General features: G+C 38.2%; 1 protein-coding gene across 10 annotated transcripts in view; it reads left to right on the top strand.

Annotated features, from left to right (window-relative positions):
* Positions 1–2,161: 2,161 nt before the first annotated feature.
* Positions 2,162–19,607, top strand: part of RMDN2 (regulator of microtubule dynamics 2) — an 86,216-nt gene continuing 68,770 nt past the window's right edge. For 2 of the 10 annotated variants that reach the window (XM_077959714.1, XM_001109038.5), the window contains exons 1-2: positions 6,608–6,746; positions 10,582–11,049. In XM_077959714.1, the coding sequence (XP_077815840.1) occupies positions 10,598–11,049 (452 nt within the window). In that variant the 5' untranslated portion in view covers positions 6,608–6,746; positions 10,582–10,597. The other 8 variants (XM_077959713.1, XM_015112124.3, XM_077959708.1 and 5 more) reach the window with 7 other exon arrangements.

Genomic DNA, 19,607 nt, shown 5'->3' with positions numbered 1-19,607 from the left:
ATTCAAAATCTAGAGATTAAGATCTCACAGGATAGTCTTTCAATACTGGGGCATTGCCTAACAAGCCTATAGAAGCATTTTTTAAATCTCTAGAAGAATGTACCTGTGTTTGTGCTGTTTAGTGTTAATTAAGGGCTTAGATGCCGTGAAATTACATGTTAACATAAATTAGTTGGCAGAGGCCAGAGACGTTGCTAAACATCTTACAATGTAGAATTCTCCCTACAACAAAGAATTCTCTGTCCAAAAAATCAATAGTACTGAAGTTGAGAAACCCTGTTCCAAAGACATCAAAAGAGAAACCAGGAGACCTTTGCCCTCCTAGGAAAGAGAAGTTTTGATGGTTTCTGCAGTAGGTTGGTATATGGGACAGAAGTCAGGAAGTGAAGCCTGTGAGAGGACACTGCAGGTATTTCCTAGTGGAGGTTGTTAAATAAGGAAGTGCTAGCCTGAGAGGGGAGCCAGGGTTAGTGGAAGTTTCTTTTAGGAAGGATAATTGGTGGTACCGAAGTATTTTAAAGTGTTTGAATCAACTGAAGTTTTTATTTTTCATTTGGATGTTAGATGCCTTTGAAGCTTTCACCTAAGCCATGTTAACAATGTATTATCTTGATGAAAGATCTTTACAGTTTCTACTTCTTTAAAAGGGGAGAAAATAATGCTACCTATTTACGACCGCATCTCATAATCGCACAGATTTAGCGAAGGAAAATACCCAAAGCGCCTCGATGTCTAATGTGGATTCTCACTGTTTAATATTTTATGAAAATATTTTGAGCTTTTGTAATGTCACTCTGTAATCTTAGTGCATTTCTGTAGGTAAATATCTGAATTATTCAAATTAGTTTATTAACAGTCTTTCATTTATTAAATACACATACTCCTTGAGTTATGCTTCTTGTACAATGAGTGACTGGCTGCTCATTATGTCTCAAAGAAAGGTTCCTCTCAGCACCCTTTTGTTTGAGAAATGGGGGGTTTATGATACTAGGAGAAATAAATGTGAAGTTATTACTGTCGGAATTGTCTTTTTTTTGTTGTTGTTATTTCTTTAAAGAAGTTGTTTCTTAAGGGTTGCTTTGTCTCGTGTGAGAAAGTCAAAGAGTGCTGTGGTGGAATGGGTCATTCTCTTCTTGCTGGAAGCCTGGCAGAGCCTGTGGCTGGTGGTAAGAAGGATTCTTTTTGCACTAGCTGGTAAGTGGAGGTCAGAGCTGGAGGGTGGGGATTTTCTGATCATTTGACATTGGACAGTTATCAGCTGCAGCAGTTGGCAGGGACAAGTTCAGTTTTTTGTTTTGTAAGCGGAAGCAGCCAAGGCCATAGCAACAGATAAATGATTTCCTGACATCAGCAGGTCTAAATCTGAAGTCAGTGCCAAACCATACGGTATGTTATCACATAGGGTATAAAGGGTTTTATGGGTTTCTCACAGAAATTAACCACCATTTCTAGCATAATTTTCATGATATGTCCCATGTTCCAAACAATCCAATTAAAATTATTTTGGATCACAATACACATGGGTTCGTTACTCTCTTTAGTCAGGCTTTCTTCTAAAATCACTACAGTAGTGTTTCAGTTTTCAACTTTTTCTAGACTGTCTTCTCTGGGAGTCCAAATATGTGTCTTAATAATGATAGAAGTATAATTTTTATAAAATTCAAAAAGTTCTAACAATGGTTGGTTAATTAATGTGTCTCTATTGCAATATATGAGAGTAGATTCTATTTATTTATTTGTATACCCAGGGGCTCTGTCTACTGAACAATTTCTTGAAAAGGATCTGCTCCTAAAGGGAAATCACTTTTCTTGGTATAGTCTGAAGACAGTAAGTCTGGAAAACTGCTAACCCCAATTTTTCCCAGCAGAATATTGTCTAAAATTGACTTACCACCCAAATCCAAAATGAAATATTTTTTCCAATTACGATATGTAATTAGGCACATCCAGTTATTTTAACTTTTTGTACATATGTTAACAACATTTTGTCTGATGATGATGAACATTCACCTTTGTTTTTAATTAGCCCCAGTGAAACTGACCTTAGCTTGTGAAGTTGATGTATATATTGTCAAGAGTCTCCCTGAACATCGTCTCCCAGGATGAAGAAAGAACGCAGAGGGAGGGGCAAAACCACTCTTTCCTCTGAATCTGTCAAGTTCCACTTTAGATTGTATCCAAGGCTGTGCTTTATTTGCAAAGGCCATGGAAAATTAGTGGAGGAATGAGACTTAAAAAATCTTCCATAATTTCTAAAGAAACGTCATTCTTTTCTTGAATCGTCACTGAAATACTGCTGAAAACCACTGAGCAAGGTTAGTACATGCCTTTCTGAAAATGACTTTTTTCATGGAACAAAAACTTAATGTTTCTAATGAAATAGAAACTTTCTAATAAGAAATCTATATCCTAATGAGTTATGTATATTTTTAATAAATTGATTCAACATTGAACTGCTAAGTAGTATAACATAAATATTCTTGTTAATTTTTCTTTCATACGTATCTTTTTAAAATATCATTTTTAATTTGTTCACCCATTAGGCCAACCATTTTATTGGATTTAAGTGATTAATAATTTGTTGCACTAATCAGTCTATGGAAATATTTAATAAGTTTATCCTAATGCTTTTTTCAGAGAAAACATTTTTCCCTTAGAAAGTCCAAGTTAGTTTCTTTTCAGAAATGTTTTTTTGTAATTTTCCTGTGTTCTAGAGACTGCCTAATTTTTTTAAAAACTACATCAGACATAGTACTATATTCCTATTTTCCCCAAATTCCATTCCTAGCCTAACCTGAATATCATGAAGACAAAATAATTTTATACTCTGTGGATTAGAGGTTGTGGTAAACTGCAGAAAACTCCCAGTGGGGTAAATGATCAGTTTTGAGAATTCAGTTTCTTCTCTAATGGAAGCAGTGAAAGCTGAACCCTAAATAACTGAAGTGGGGGATACAAACGATGTAATATCACATTAAAAGGGCTATGATGTTTTTGTAAATGGTGCTATGAAGAGCCCCTTCAAGTGTTCTATCAAAGGCAGGGTCTGGGGGTCCAAGCTGGGCTAGGTTAAGAGAAAAGGCTCTCAGACAAAGCTAAGTTTGATTATTGTCTCTAAAACTGACTACATGGCCTGGGACAAGTTTCCTCACCTGTATGTTATTTACTTCATTAGATTGTTGGGAAAATGGAATAAGATAATTCATACGAAGAACGAAGCTTGAAAACTGTGTAGAAGACTCAATAAATGGTCTTGCTGTTGCTGTTGCTGCTGCCCTTTGCTCCTCCTCATTTACAAATGATTCGGGGAACTTACAGCTTCAGTTACACCTGGCAGACTTCTTCCTCCGCTCCTGCTCTTTGCCTGTGCACTTCTCCCTCTCTTAATGGTTAGGGTGTTCTTAATTTTAAAATTTTTTCCCCAGCTATTTGCAGTAAAATATTTCCTTAACCCCTTCCTTAAAATACTTCCTTAAAACCAGCCTGTAAATGAAGAACGTTGATTCTGCTGTTTTGAAGTGGGGGTTGGGGATTGTATATGGTGCTAATTATATCTGCAGCTCAGCCCTAAGTTTACAAATAAAGAAATTCAGAGTGTAAGTTTAATAAGATTTGGAAATACTTAACAACAAGGAACTAGAACACTGAACAGTTATATAGCATATTGGTAACTGTTACAGGGTTAAAACGAACTTTGCCATTCAGTTGCTTCCTGGAAATAAAACCACTCAAATAAAACCTAAAAAAAAAAAAAAAAAAAAAAAAAAGACACACCTGTCTCAAATTACTATAATGAAGGACTATACATTTCCTCATGTTTTTCCCTCACATGTACATATTACTTTCAAATTTTTTTTTTCAAATAGTTATCTCATATAGAGGGTGTGTACCATGCCAGGTTCTCAAGATACAAAGATAAATGCTACGATCCTTGAAGATGTTCACAGCCTCACAAACACAGTCACTGGCAAGCAGTAATTATATAGCGTACATGACAGAGGTCTGCTGTAAGCTAGCAGGGAGGTGTTTTGTATTCATTTAAACTCCTGGTCCTTCCTTAAGTTTTGATGGGGCATGGATGAATACTCCTTATGGGGAAGGAGAGAGTGTATACCTTCTCAAGGGAACGAGGTTGAAGTGGATGAATTAGTTTTGGATGGGTGGCAAGCAGCAGGACATTCCAGGCACAAGGAACAGGATAGAAAGGATATAGCTTGTGGAGGAGACGATCTAGCTTAGCTAGAGCTGAAGTGTAGAATGATGTCTGGTGGAAGTCGTGGAGAAAAGCTGGAAAAGTAGGTTGGGGCAAATCGTGAAGGGTCTGTACCCACTCCTCCCAAATGATTGCAATGCTGTACTGGTTCTGATGAATAACAGTAACTCTGAGATTCTTAGTGTGTTCTAGTTTTTCCTTCAGCTATTCCTTTTAGACTGAACGTTCCTAGTAGTGGTGAGGGGAATCATTTCTTCTTTTTAATGTCATCCCTGCAACAGTACCTGGTAAAGATGGTGCCTGTCTTTGCTATTTAGTTTCAGCTTTGCCAAGGTCAATGGTTGTCACTGTCCCTGAGTTTCTACCTTTCAGATAATTTTTACTGGTCAAGGAATAGAAACAAAGGTATTGGAAAGGAGCAAGTGTGACACAGTCTATGTCCTGAACTTGAAGATCAAGTCAGTATCAGCTGCCATCTTCCTCTTGGAATCGACTGGTAAGGCCTTGGTCACAGTCCAGACGTCACATTTGTATTGCAAGCCTCTTCCGTGTTATGTGCTGGGGATGCAGCAGTGAAAAATCAGTGGGCTCCTGGAAAAGCTTAAATTTTGTTTTAAATACTAAAAAGCTCCTTTTAAGTATTAGTGAAGAGACAGTCAAGTTTCTTTGGTATCTAAATCTTGCTAAAAGAGAAATTTTTTTTGCATGATCGGTTTATATCATATTGTATTCTAGTGAAATGAAGCTAGTATTACATCGCAAGGTTGCTGCAAACCATAATAAATAGGAGTGAAAGTGGGTTTGTATCTTACTAGTTTCGAATCTGAGAGATTAAAGATTAGTCTGCTCTTTTCCCAAATTCAACTTAGGTTTTTTTTTGTTGTTTTTTGAGACAGAGTCTCATTCTGTCCCAGGCTGTTGAGCAGTGGCCCGATCTCAGCTCACTGCAACTTCTGCCTCTGAGGTTCAAGCGATTCTCATGCCTTAACCTCCCGAGCCGCTGGGACTACAGAAGTGTGCCACCACACCCGGCTAATTTTTCTATTTTTAGTAGAGATGGTGTTTCATCATATTGGCCAGACTGGTCACGAACTCCTGGCCTCAAGTGATCCATCCGCCTCGGCCTCTCAAAGTGCTGGGATTACAGCCGTGAGCCACTGCGCCAGGCTACAAATTACTTTTAATAAAATGACCATGGCCAGGCTTACTTATTCTTCAATGCGGCTTGCTTGAAGCTCAAGAAAGCATTTTAAAGAGCCTATAGAATCCCTGAATCCCTATCCGTAAGCAGTAGCATATGGATTGCAAAAGAAGCCTTCTGGATTCTTCATAGCTTTATGGGTGTTGTCTGTTGTTGCTGTTTTAAGAAAGAGTGTACCCATTTTTAATTCTGCTCAATATATTGGTGGGAAGTTTAGAGATTGTTATGCAAACCTAGGCTTAAGGCAGTAATACTCAAGGTGAGGACAGTACAGAAGGGGTGTATGTACTGCTTTTTTTTGGGGGGGTGGGGAACGCTCTATCACCCAGGCTGGAGTGCAGTGGCAGGATCTCGCCTCACTGCAACCTCCGCCTCCGGGTTCAAGATTCTCCTGCCTCAGTCTCCCGAGTAGCTGCGATTACAGGCGTCCACCATCACGCCCGGCTAATTTTTTGTATTCTTAGTAGAGATAGGGGTTTCGCCATGTTGGCCATGCTGGTCTCGAACTCCTGACCTCAGGTGATCCGCCTGCCTCAGCCTCCCAAAGTGCTGGGATTACAGGTGTGACCCACTGCGCCCGGCCCAGTTTTTAAGGGTGTATTTAGTAGAGTGAGTTTCATTATACAAACCACAAAAAGCTGGGTAAAACCTTAAATGTCAGGCATCTGAAAAAATAGGGGATTTCATCTAAAGGCAACTCTGGCGGGGAGAAGGAAGAGGCTGGCAAAATTCTCATTAAAAGAAAATGTGAGTTAAAGCTATGAACACGGGGCTGCGGATATCAGTAATTAGTGCAAGGCGTCTGCCTTTGACTCAGTCGTGCGGAGTAAAGTGCAAGGTTGTGCCTAGAAACGGCACAGAAAAAGGGTTAATCTAGGGGAGAGGGAGTGGATTTGGGAGCCGGAACGAAGCGAGCTGGGGGTGGGCGTGCAGAGTGGCAGCTACGCGAAAGGGAACCCGCTGGGGCTAGCGCGGAGGCCCAGAGTCCAGGCGGCGGAAAAGGGCCCGACTGGCTTCGAAGGGAGGCGACCGCCGAGACACACTGTCCGGCGCGAGCCAAGCGCCCAGCGGTGTGCAATTTTATTCTGCAAAAGGTGCACCCAGCGCCGGTCCCGGTAGAGTTGAACCCACCGCGAGAGGGGGCAGGAGCGGCGGGCCGAGCGGCCGCGGGCTCCTCCCCCGGCGCCTCCGCTATCTGGGTCAGGACGCGACGGCCGCAGCGCGGGACCTTAGGACCCGCGGACTCCGGGACTACTGTCCGCCCGCCACTGCCCGCCAGCAGGTCCTAGTCTCCGCTCTCCGACCGCTGAAAGTTCGGAGCACTGAACACAGGTGCGTGCGCAGTCTGGGAGGGGGCGGCTCAGCCGGTGGGGGCCGGACCGGGCCGGGGACTTACGGAGGGAAGCGGAAGTACTTGCGGTGGGGACGACTGCACTTCCGGGTCGGTGTGTCCCTGCAGAAGCTTGAGTCTGCCAGTGAGGGCTGCTCTGCGTTCCCGGGGCTGGAGCTGCGGACCGTAGTGGCTACCCGGGTGTATCCCTCGCTGACCCTGCGCCACGGAAGCCCTAGCCCCGGAGGTCGCCGGTGTTTCCTCGCACGCTGCCCCTTGTGGGGTGCGTGGGGAACAGGCAGTTTGGTGCCTCGGCCCGGCTGGTCCCTGCAAACCGCAAAGAATTTCACCAGAGACACTTGCTGGGCTGTCGCTTCGGCATCTTGGATCTTAACCTTTCAGCCTTGCGCAAGCATTTTGTTTTTGTGTGGGGTTTCTTTGCTCTCAGACTTGGTCTGTGCCTATTTCGCGCAAAAACGAAGGCCAGATTATCAGTGCTGCCAACATTGGGGAATAAGCCAAACACCTGGGAGCCCTGAATTTAAAATAAATTATAAAATACAAAAAAAAAACCATGAAAACCTGATGAAATGAACAATAGAATTCACTTTGAAAGTACCAGGTTTTCCGGGACACTGTAGGAAATCTGATCACTAGTTCAAGTCTCAGTGCAATTCTCTTAGGAAACTTAAACCTTGGGCTTTTTTGTAATGTATCTTTATCCTTGCAAAATTTTTCATAACTTCCCGGAGTTTATTAGTTATGCATTTTATAAGGGTCTGCTGATGAAGTAAATGAATATATATGCTAGATTTATGGTGAAAGCATTATAATTAATTTAGTAAATCATAATTTCTACATCTAAAAATTAAAACTAGAACATGGAAATGAAATGTTTCTTCAGACATTTCTTCGGAAAACATTTCATACTCTAGAGTCAACATTTTGATGCCATTTTAGAATACTTGATTCTCATCTCTGTTAACCTTTAATTTTACACATTAAGTGCCATAATCTATATTAAAATGTCATTTTCCATTGTTATTTACTAGCACCTTACAAATTGCAGTGTAACATAATACTTTGCATCTGATTATTAAAATATTAGAGTTCTAAAATCCGTTTGGTAAAGTTTTTAATTACTATATTTTTATACTACAAGTGCATACTATTAACATAGAAGTATGAAAGCTAACAAGGCTGGAGGTGGTGGTCCATGCTGCTTATCTCAGCACTTTGAGAGGTGCAGGCAGGATTGCTTGGGCCCAGGAGTTCGAGACCAGTCTAGCAACAAAGGGAGACTCACTCTCTACAAATAATGTAAAAATTAGCCGGGCGTGGTTGCCCATGCTTGTGGTCCTAGCTACTAGGGAGGCTGAGGCAGGAGGATTACTTGAGCCCAAGCGGTCAAGGCTACAGTGAGCAGTGATTGTACCACTGCACTCCAGCCTAGGTGACAGAGCGAGACTCTCAAAAAAAAAAAAAAAAAAAAGCTATGTAAATGACTTCATACAACCTTTGAAATTATTCTGAAGGCAAGCAAGTATTCTGATGTATTTTGTACATTATTTTTAATGTGTCATTTTTCAAATTATCTGTGTGGAAGCACATTTGTTTTATACTCTTATAAAACTCAAACATAGCTTGAACTATTAGTCTTTAATTGTGTTTGTTTAAAACATATCCGCTCCATTGATTCTATTTTTTTCTAGTTAATTTTCGTGGTTCTGAAATAATATTTCAGCTCTGAGCATCTTTGCTAAGTCAACACTCTCCTTCCCACCTCCTTGTTGATGCTTTCCAAATCTCCCACATGTTGTGGGTGCATCCAAGAGTTAAGAACAGGGTGTCAAGAGTTAAGAAAGGTGACAGTTTTCACTTCCTAATTGGATGATCACTGGGTAAGTGACTTGACACCTGTGTGCCTCAGTTCACTTATCTGCAAAATAAGAATAGGTCCTGCATGGAAGACATGATTTGGAATTGGTGCAGTTCCTAAAGAAAGGGCCAACCAAAATATGACTGCTGAAACCTGGTCCTGTCTCAAGAATAAGTTCTCCTTCCTAGATAGATTTTTACTTCTGCTTATTTGCTTATTAAATGAAAATATTTTCAAACTAGGCTATATTAATGTAAAAGTCCAAGATATGGGCAAAAGAAAGCAAACACGATAGGAAGATTCCCTTTAATAGACCTCTATATCAGCGAATGGACATCCTGCCTTAATAATTCTATTGACAAAAATAAAGATGATTAAACTTGATGTGTGATTATTAGCTGGAAGGCAATTGTAATTAATAGGCATAGAGTGATTTTTCTTATCTTTTTGCAATAAGCTTTCAAGATAATTTAGTTTCATGATATAATTTTTTTTGTAGGAATACATTTACACATCTAGCAATAATTAGCTACAATTTCAGCTGAAGTTACAAATTGATTGGAATCTGCTGCTGGCATGTCTCCTGGATGAGCTGGGAGTGGGCAGATGGTTAGACTTACAGTTTCCAGTTTTACCAATTAGGTGAAAAAAATTTTTCAAGTTAATTCCAGGCAAATTTCTGTGAGGTAAAGCAGGCCAGATTAAGTACCAAGGCTTTCTCTGGAATCTTTGGTTTAAAATAAGGGATTCTTAAATCTCTTGGATATAATGTTTACTAACACCTGAGGTAATTTCTGGAAGATTATTTTAAAGTCAGTCCTTCTCATTGACACTTAGCCCTGTAATGAAGTGTAGAGCATCCAAACAGGATACTTTCTGTGTTCCAGGCATATAATCCAGTAAAATAGGAATCCAAAGACATTCTTTTAAGCAGGTTTTTCAGAAATAGATTATGGCTGCTTGTTCTCTCAGACCCTCTTCCATAGGGCATTTGCGAGCCCAGAAATCCTAACCATTAGACCACCAAGGAAGCATTTGAAACATTACATTTAGTTGGCCATTTAAAGTGTAAGAAACAATGCTTGATAGAATATGTGGAATCATAGGATATATAGCCGAGGATGGTGAATTTCGGGTATACAACCTAATTCAGAATTTTCATCTTACTGATATTTCTTCCCCAATTCTCACTCCCAGCTATTTACTTTGCTTCCTATCTCACTTAGAACAATAAAGCCATCAAAGAGAGCTTGCATAACCTCCCAGCACTGCATCTACCCACCTACCTAAATCTCTGCTCACATAATCTGCCTTTTATGACTATGAATGAATGGTTTATGTTCCCATCAAAGGTCAACTCCTGTACTTGTACAGTAGAGTCCACCTCCTTTGCCTTCTCAAGTCGATTGCTATGCAGTTTTCTGTATGTCTACTTCATCACTTTTTCTTTTCTTTTTATGGGGTCTTTTCTGTTTGCAAACAAAAACTGTTATTTCTTGATCTTTTGGCACCATTTGCCCACTTAATAATGGCATAATTTCTCTTCTATTTGTTTTCTATTTGCCCATCTGTTCTTTTTTCTCCTTCTCCTGCCTTCTTTTGGACCAAGCGAGTATCTTTAGTGTTCTATTTTTATCTCTATTATTGGCTTATTATGTATCACCTTGGATTTTTTTTTTTACTTTTTAGTGGTTGTTTTAGTGGTTTGCTTTTTAGTGGTTTTGCATCTTTAACTTAATATGATAATTCTTCATTGTAATCTAAGATTCTTACAACAGTATACTTCCATTTGTCCCTTCCCATCCTTTGGGCAATTGTCCTACTTTTTATAAGCCCTGTGATAGGCATAGAGTGATTTTTGTGATGTAAACTTGGCTTTTGTTGATTGAAAAAGCACCTATATTTTTGTCTTGGACAAATACATAAACAGTCATTTACATTTATGTTTTTAATTTTAGAAACAAAAACCAAGAAATGCCTCATTCCACAAACAAAGAGCTGATATTTGGCATCGTGGTGGGCACTGCTGGAATCAGCTTGCTGCTCTTGTGGTACCACAAGGTCCGTAAACCAGAGAAAACAATGAAGTTACCTAAATTTCTTTCTCTGGATAATACATTTAATTCAATAACTTTGCAAGATGAAGTACATAATGACCAAGGAACAACAGTGATCTTTCAAGAAAGGCAACTTCAGATACTGGAGAAGTTAAACGAATTACTGACAAATATGGAAGAACTCAAAGAGGAAATCAGATTTCTTAAAGAAACTGTTCCAAAGCTGGAGGAATATATACAAGATGAACTTGGAGGGAAAATAACTGTTCATAAGGTAAGCCCTCAGCACAGAGCAAGAAAAAGAAGACTCCATACAATTCAAAGTTCAGCAACAAGTAATAGTTCAGAGGAAGCAGAAAGTGAAGGAGGGTAAGTTTCTTTAAGATATTTCTCATGTTGAATTGATTATTATCATTATTACTATTATTTAGGTATTTTCATTATGGATTCCAGTCATGTATTCTGCTGCTCACATAAAGTGAAAAGGAGTGATATTTTGACTTAGATTATAATTAAAGTCATATTCAGTAGTCAGTATTTAAGCTAGTGTAGACCATACTGACCAAAGGAATATAAATAACTTGTAGCAGGTGGTATTATGTGAATATTGAGGAAGGCAGTAATTATTTGCCAAAGTGTATAACCTATTGTTTTAATGTGGCCACTGTGTGACTCCTTATGTGAGAATTCTCTAGCCACTCCTGTTCAAAAGAACTTTCTGCAGTGATGGAAATGGTCCAAGTCTGTGCTGCCCAATATGGTAGCCACTAGCCCCCTGTGGCCACAAAGCACTTGAATTGTGGCTAATGCAACTGAGGAACTGAAGTTTTCTTTTATTTCATTGAAGTTGTAATTGTATTTAATTGTAATTAATTTAAATTTAAATAGCCATTTGGGCTACTGGCTACTGAATTGTAATGCAGGTCAAAAAAGACTTGAGAATATATAGGTGATTCTGTCTCGTTTTTGCATGGGTTAATCCATTGAATTCTAACACCAGAAACATCAACAAATATTCTTTTAGGGAAAAGCAAGTAATGTGTGAATAAAGAAATTGTGCCTGACTAGTGTTTTTGAGGAATAAAATAGGCAGGTAAAAAAAGGAGCCCTAGTGAATATGATACAGCCTGAAATTCTTGAGGGCAGTGACCTTGTGTTTTCATTGTTGTAGTCCTAACACATTATTTCTGTGCCTAGCACAGAGTAGATGCCAGTAAAGATTTCTTGAATGAATGAATGATCTGCTAAATTACCATGGAATTGGGAGAAGGGATCTGGAAGGAGGAAACAAAGGATCTAGAGGGAGGTGCTAGGGATAAAAGCATAATTTCATAGATTAAAAAATGTAAATAGTTGATCAGGTCTTTGACATCAGTGCTAGGACTGGAATTGTTTAGCCTCTTTGTAAGTGAACTAGAACAATGACTCTCAATAGTTTTCAAATAGGGCAGAGCCACAAATGATAGCTAAAAAATTTGTGTTCTTGAACAGCAACAAAAAGTTGTTGACTGGTTTTAAAATAGGGAAGGGAACTATTCAGAAGGAATCTAAAATAATCTTAAATCATTTGAAACTGTAACTCAGAAAAGAGACCTAGTACTTATTTATTATGGATGTAGAAAACAGCAGGTTAGTACTCTAATAATAACAAAAATCCCAACATAGCATTGAGCATCATTGAGAGTTATCAAAGACAAACCAGATGGTTATCCTACCTGCACGTAAATCTGTGGTATTTCCTCATCGTGTGTCCTGTGTGCAGTTTTGGCAATTGCATCTTAGAAAAGACCTAATGGAACTAGGGACTAACCAGAGGAGATCCGCTAGACTGAGAGGAAAAATCCAGTTATGCTAAAGGAGTGTAGACCAAAAGGGTGAATGGCCTTCGATCTAAAAAGACATGGGTTAAGTTGAGCATAGGCTTATTCAAGAAGTTCTAAAATTCTAGAAAAAGAGGCAAACTTTGGTAAGTTTAGGATTCATTTAGGACAAGTATAAAGAAGGTAATTATGGGACTTAATTTCAAGTAATGGAAGTAATGGTGTAGGCACAGATTTTTTATGTGGGTTCAAGAAGGATTTGTGAAATTTATGAATGACAGTAATGTACAGCTAGTTGAAAAAACTAGACATGTCAAAACTTTAAGACTGATGTCAGGAGAGACATTCCCTCCTCTTGCTTGATCCTAGGTGCCTTTGTTAGCAATAAAACACTAGAGTAGATGCAGTACATCCCCAGTGCCTTGGACTATATTACAGAAAATGGCACTCAGTAAAGAAGGGGAGAAGCTTTTTCCTGTTTAGCTCTCCTTTAGAAAAGTAAACAAAACAAGCAGACAAACAGTTTGGATTCTTTTGAGAAAGGAATAAGATTTAAAAAATTTAGATGTGAAATTTTTCTAAATAAGCATGTAGAAACTAACTTTAAATAAATAAAATATTTTTAAAAAACAAGGTTTTTGTAAAGTATATTTGTGTAAAGAGATTGCCTGTCTTTTTATAATCTCCTGTGGGACTGAAGACTGGCCATGGGGAGATAGAGTCATACCCTCTTTCCCACTTTTAAGGTGGGATGTGCTCTTCCTACACAAGTGTCCTTGACAGCAAAAATTAAAACATTAAGTGACAGTTACATGTTCCATATGTAACATTTCTCTTTTACAATAGGTACCTGAAGATTTTTACTTCTTTTCAAAAAATGGATATCAGCCACAATTTTCTGATACTATTTGTTTCACATAAGAAAGGAAAGATATCTAATTCTGTCCTTAGTTGTTGACAAAAACTTGAGTGGAGGACTCATGAAATTTGGGTAGATCAGTTGAACATATTTTCTGTAACCGTTAGAATCTCTTGTGTGCTGTCTCTTAGTACACAAGTATTATTATGGACCTATGCATTTATGCCTTTTCTGGGGCTCAGCTGATTTTCTGCTAGGTATGGTGGTGATGAACAATGCTCAAATTCTCATAAGGTGGCCCTCAGAGGGGTCTGTTAAGTTTGTGTCTGTGTCCTTTTTAGCACTAGTGTTAACATTTTGGAAAGCATCTTTGCTTCTTGGTAATCACATGTTTTTACTTAATTTTTTTTTTTTTAAATTTTTTTGTCACTCCAAGACAGAATCAGCTACTGCTGTGGCAGCATCAGTTTCTTTCGATGAGAATAGTATTCGACCCCAAAAGCTGGGTATATGGGGGAGTACTATTTTTAGGGAGGATGGTATCAGAGGCTGGTTGGGTCCCTTTGAGGACATGGTAAAAAATATACTCTTAAGGTCTCTAGTTCACGATGATGTTTTCATTTAAATTTGAGTGATTTCTGAAAACTTTTCAGTTCATTTTATTTTTTAAGCTTCCTACCTCTCTTTGTCATATTTGACTTATGTTGCTTTATCACTCTATGGGTCTAAAACTATTATTTGAATTACAATATTATATGAGGCTTTAGAAACATCTTTTTAAAAAGTTAACTTTTATTCCAGTTGAAAGTAACAAATTCATTATTCTTTCAGTTCACTGTGAGCTTTAGGAAGAATAGATGAGTTTCAAAATTAGACTCAGGGTTGTATAGTGACCATATGGGTCTTTTTTCTTTTTTTCTTGCCCTACGTATTTTCATTTAGTGTCAGGTTCATATGATACCCTCATATAGTATCAACAGAAACAGTACTGATTATTCGAAAAGAAAACAAAACCCCACAAATCCACTCCCAGAATACCATAGTAGCAGGCATAGTATGTATTACCTTAGATAATATTACTTCATAAATAATAGAGAATGATGATGAAAGTAAGACCACAGACACACGTTTTTGAGGTTTTATTTGAAACTCTTAACTTTCACTTTCATGAACCAAAAATATAGAGTGCTTTTTGTTCATTTGTGTTTTTACTCTTACCATTATTTGCTCCTGTCAAGTCAGTTTTAATGTGGAACTTCAGTTGTTAAAAGCATGGAGATAAACAGAGATTCAGAAGCTCATTGTGTGGTGATTTATATGCCTTGCTATTATGGTTGTCTAAATTTGCAAAACAAAGTTATTTTCTACTTCTGATCTTTTAAAAAATGAAACATCACATATGTAATTGAAGTACCCACTCTCCTTTCTCTCAGGGAAATTATCATCTTGAAGTTGGTGTGCATTCTTCCTTTGAAAGTGGTAATGTTTCTCCTGCATATGTGCTTTTATATAAACAAGACATAAATGGTTTTTTTCCTTAAAATTTACATACATGTCATTATATGGCACACACGTTTTGTAACATGCTTTGCAATAAATTTTTTTGTTTTTTTATATCGATATGTATATGCATAAAACTATTTCATTCTTTTTAACTGCTATGCTGCATTCCTTTGAATGAATATACCTTAGTTTATTTCCCTGTTGATGGATGTTTAGGTCATCATGTTTTTGCTCCTTTTTTATTAAGTTCTGGGATACACGTGCAGAATGTGCAGGTTTGTTACATAGGTAGACATGTGCCATGTTGGTTTGCTGCACCCATCAACCCGTCATCTATGTTAGGTATTTGTCCTAAATGCTGCTACCCCTCCCCATACTCCCCACCTGCTAACAGGCCCTGGTGTGTGATGTTCCCCTCCCTGTGTCCATGTGTTCTCATTGTTCAACTCCCACTTAGGAGTGAGAACATGTGGTGTTTGGTTTTCTGTTCCTGTGTTAGTTTGCTGAGAATGATGGTTTCCAGCTTCATCCGTGTCCCTGCAAAGGACATGAACTCATTCTTTTTTATGGCTGCATAGTTTTCTGTAGTGTATATATGCCACATTTCCTTTATCCAGTCTATCATTGATGGGCATTTCGGTTGGTTCCAAGTCTTTGCTATTGTGAATAGTGCTGCAATAAACATATGTGTGCATGTGTCTTTATAGTAAAATGCTTTATAATCCTTTGGGTATATACCCAGTAATGGGATTGCTGGGTCAAATGGTATTTCTAGTTCTAGATTCTTCAGGACTTGCCACACTGTCTTCCAAAATGGTTAAACTAATTTATACTCCCACCAACAGTGTAAAAGTGTTTCTATTTCTCCACATCTGTTGTTTCCTGACATTTTAATGATCACCATTCTAACTGGTGTGAGATGATATCTCATTGTGGTTTTGATTTGCACTTCTCTGATGAACAGTGATGATGAGCTTTTTTTCATATATTTGTTGGCCACATAAATGTCTTCTTTTGAAAAGTGTCTGTTTATATCCTTTGCCCACTTTTTGATGGGGTTGTTTGCTTTTTTCTTGTAAATTTGTTTAAGTTCCTTGTAGATACTTAATATTAGCCCTTTGTCAGACAGATAGATTGCAAAAATTTTCTCCCATTCTGTAGGGTGCCTGTTCACTCTGATGATACTTTCTTTTGCTGTGCAGGAGCTCTTTAGTTTAATTAGATCCCATTTGTCAATTTTGGCTTTTGTTGCAATTGCTTTTGATGTTTTAGTCATGAAATCTTTGCCCATGCCTATGTCCTGAATGGTATTGCCTAGGTTTTCTTCTAGGGTTTTTATGGTTTTTAGGTCTTACACTTAAGTCTTTAATCCAATCCATCTTGAGTTAATTTTTGTATAAGGTGTAAGGAAGGGGTCCAGTTTCAGATTTTTGCATATGGATGGCCAGCCAGTTTTCCCAACACCGTTTATTAAATAGGGAATCTTTTCCCCATTGCTGTTTTTGTCAGGTCTGTCAAAGATCAGATGGTTGTAGATATGTGCTGTTACTTCTCAAGCCTCTGTTCTATTCCATTGGTCTATATATCTGTTTTGGTACCAGTACCGTGCTGTTTTGGTTACTGTAGTATACTTTGAAGTCAGGTAGCGTGAGGCCTTCAGCTTGGCTCTTTTTGCTTAGGATCATCTTGGCTATACAGGCTCCTTTTTGGTTCTATGTGAAATTTAAAGTAGTTTTTTTGTAATTCTGTGAAGAAAGTCAATGGTAGCTTGATGGGAATAGCATTGAATCTGTAAATTACTTTGAGGAGTGTGGCCATTTTCACGATATTGATTCTTCCTATCCATGAACATGGAATGTTTTCCCATTTGTTTGTGTCCTCTCTTATTTCTTTGAACAGTAGTTTGTAATTCTTGAAGAGGTCCTTCACATCCCTTGTAAGTTGGATTCCTAGGTATTTTATTCCATTTGTAGTAACTATGAATTGGAGTTTGCTTGTTATTTGACTCTCTATTGTTGGTTTATAGGAATGCTTGGGATTTTTGCACAATGATTTTGTATGCTGAGACTTTGCTGAAGTTGCTTATCAGCTTAAGGAGATTTGGGGCTGAGACAATGAGGTTTTCTAAATATACAATCATGTCATCTGCAAACAGAGATAATTTGACTTCCTCTCTTCATATTTGAATAACTTTATTTCTTTCTCTTTCCTGATTCCTCTGGCCAGAACTTCCAGTGCTATGTTGAATAGGAGTGGTGAGAGAGGGCATCCTTGTCTTGTGCCAGTTTTCAAAGGAAATACTTGTAGCTTTTGCCCATTCAATATGATATTGGCTGTGGTTTTGTCATAAATAGCTTTTATTATTTTCAGATATGTTCCATCAATACCTAGTTTATTGAGTGTTTTTAGCATGAGGGGGTGTTGAATTTTATTGAAGGCCTTTTCTGTCTCTATTGAGATAATCGTGTGGTTTTTGTTGTTGGTTCTGTTTATGTGATGGATTATGTTTACTGATTTGTGTAGGTTGAACAGCCTTGCATCCCAGGGATGAAGGCAACTTGATCATGGTGGATAAGCTTTTTGATGTGCTTCTGGATTCGGTTTGCCAGTATTTTATTGAGGATTTTTGCATCAATCTTCCTCAGGGATATTGGCCTGAAGTTTTCTTTTTTTCTTGTTGTGTCTCTGCCAGGTTTTGGTATCAGGATGATGCTGGCCTCATAAAATGAGTTAGGGAGGAGTCCCTCTTTTTCTCTTGTTTGGAATAGTTTCAGAAGGAATGGTACCAGCTCCACTTTGTGCCTCTGGTAGAATTCAGCTGTGAATCTATCTGAACCTGGGCTTTTTATGGTTGGTAGGCTATTAATTACTGCCTCAATTTCAGAACTTGTTATTGGTCTATTCAGGGATTTGACTTCTTCCTGGTTTAGTCTTGGGAGGGTGTGTGTGTCCAGGAATTTATCCATTTCTTGTGGATTTTCTAGTTTATTTGCATAGAGGTGTTTATAGTATTCTCTGATGGTAGTTTGTATTTCTGTGGAATCAGTGGTGATCTCCCCTTTATCACTTTTTATGGTGTCTATTTGATTCTTCTCTTTTTTCTTCTTTATTAATCTGGCTAGTGGTCTATCTATTTCTTAATCTTTTCAAAACACCAGCTCCTGGATTCACTGATTTTTTGAAGATTTTTTTGATCTCTATCTCCTTCAGTTCCGCTCTAATCTTAGTTATTTCTCATCTTCTGCTGGGTTTTGAGTTTGTTTGCTCTTGCTGCTCTAGTTCTTTTAATTGTGATGTTAGGGTGTCAATTTTAGATCTTTCCTGCTTTCTCCTGTGAGCCTTTAGTGCTATAAATTTCACTCTAAACACGGCTTTAGTTGTGTCCCAGAGATTCTGGTACGTTGCATTTTTGTTCTCATTGGTTTCAAAGAACTTATTTATTTCTGCCTTAATTTTGTTATTTACCCAGTAGTCATTCAGGAGCACATTTTTCCATTTCCATGTAGTTGTGTAGTTCTGAGTGAGTTTCTTAACCTTGAGTTCTAATTTGATTGCAATGTGGTCTGAGAGACTGTTTGGTATGGTTTCCATTCTTTTGCATTTGCTGAGGAGTCTTTAACTTCCAATTATGTGGTTGATTTTAGAATAAGTGCTATATGGCGCTGAGTAGAATGTATATTCTGTTGATTTGGGGTGGAGAGTTCTGTAGATGTCTATTAGGTCCACTTGGTTCAGAGCTGAGTTCAAGTCCTGAATATCCTTGTTAATTTTCTGTCTCATTGATCTGTCTAATATTGACAGTGGGGTGTTAAATTCTGCCACTGTTATTGTGTGGGAGTCTAAGTCTCTTTGTATGTCTCTAAGAAATTGCGGTGCTTTTGTATTGGGTGCATATATATTTAGGATAGTGAGCTCTTCTTGTTGAATTGATCCCGTGACCATTATGTAGTGCCCTTCTTTGTCTTTTTTGATGTATGTTGGTTTAAAGTCTGTTTTATCAGAGACTGGTACTGTAAACCCTGCTTTATTTGCTTTCTATTTGCTTTATAAATCTTCCATCCCTTTATTTTGAGCCTATGAGTGTCTTTGCATGTGAGATGGGTCTCCTGAATACAGCACACCAATGGGTCTTGACTCTTTATCCAGTTTTCAGTCTGTGTCTTTTGATTGGGGCATTTAGCCCATTTACATTTAAGGTTAATATTGTTATGTGTGAATTTGATCCTGTCCTTATGATGCTAGCTGGCATCATAAGTTGATGCCCATTAGTTGATGCAGTTTCTTCATAGTGTGGATGGTCTTTACATTTTAGTGTGTTTTTGCCATTTCTGGTACTGGTTTTTCCTTTCCATATTTAGTGCTTCCTTCAGAAGCTCTTGTAAGGAGGCTTGATGGTGACAAAATCCCTCAGCATTTGCTTGTCTATAAAGGATTTTATTTCTCCTTCACTTATGAAGCTTAATTTGGCTCGATAAGAAGTTCTGGGTTGAAAATTCTTTTCTTTAAGAATGTTAAATATTGACCCCCACTCTCTTCTGGCTTGTAGAGTTTCTGCAGAGAGATCTCCTGTTAGTCTGGTGGGCTTCCCTTTGTGGGTACCTCGACCTTTCTCTCTGGCTGTCCTTAATATTTTTTCCTTCATTTCAACCATGGTGAATCTGACAATTATGTGTTTTGGGGTTTCTCTTCTTCAGGAATATCTTTGTGGTGTTCTCCATATTTCCTGAATTTGAATGTTGGCCTGT

The sequence above is a fragment of the Macaca mulatta genome, chromosome 13, assembly GCF_049350105.2.
Source record: "Macaca mulatta isolate MMU2019108-1 chromosome 13, T2T-MMU8v2.0, whole genome shotgun sequence".
Lineage (NCBI taxonomy): Eukaryota > Metazoa > Chordata > Mammalia > Primates > Cercopithecidae > Macaca > Macaca mulatta.
The sequence above is the reverse complement of the archived record's forward strand: the minus strand, read 5'-3'. Positions and strand labels throughout refer to the sequence as shown.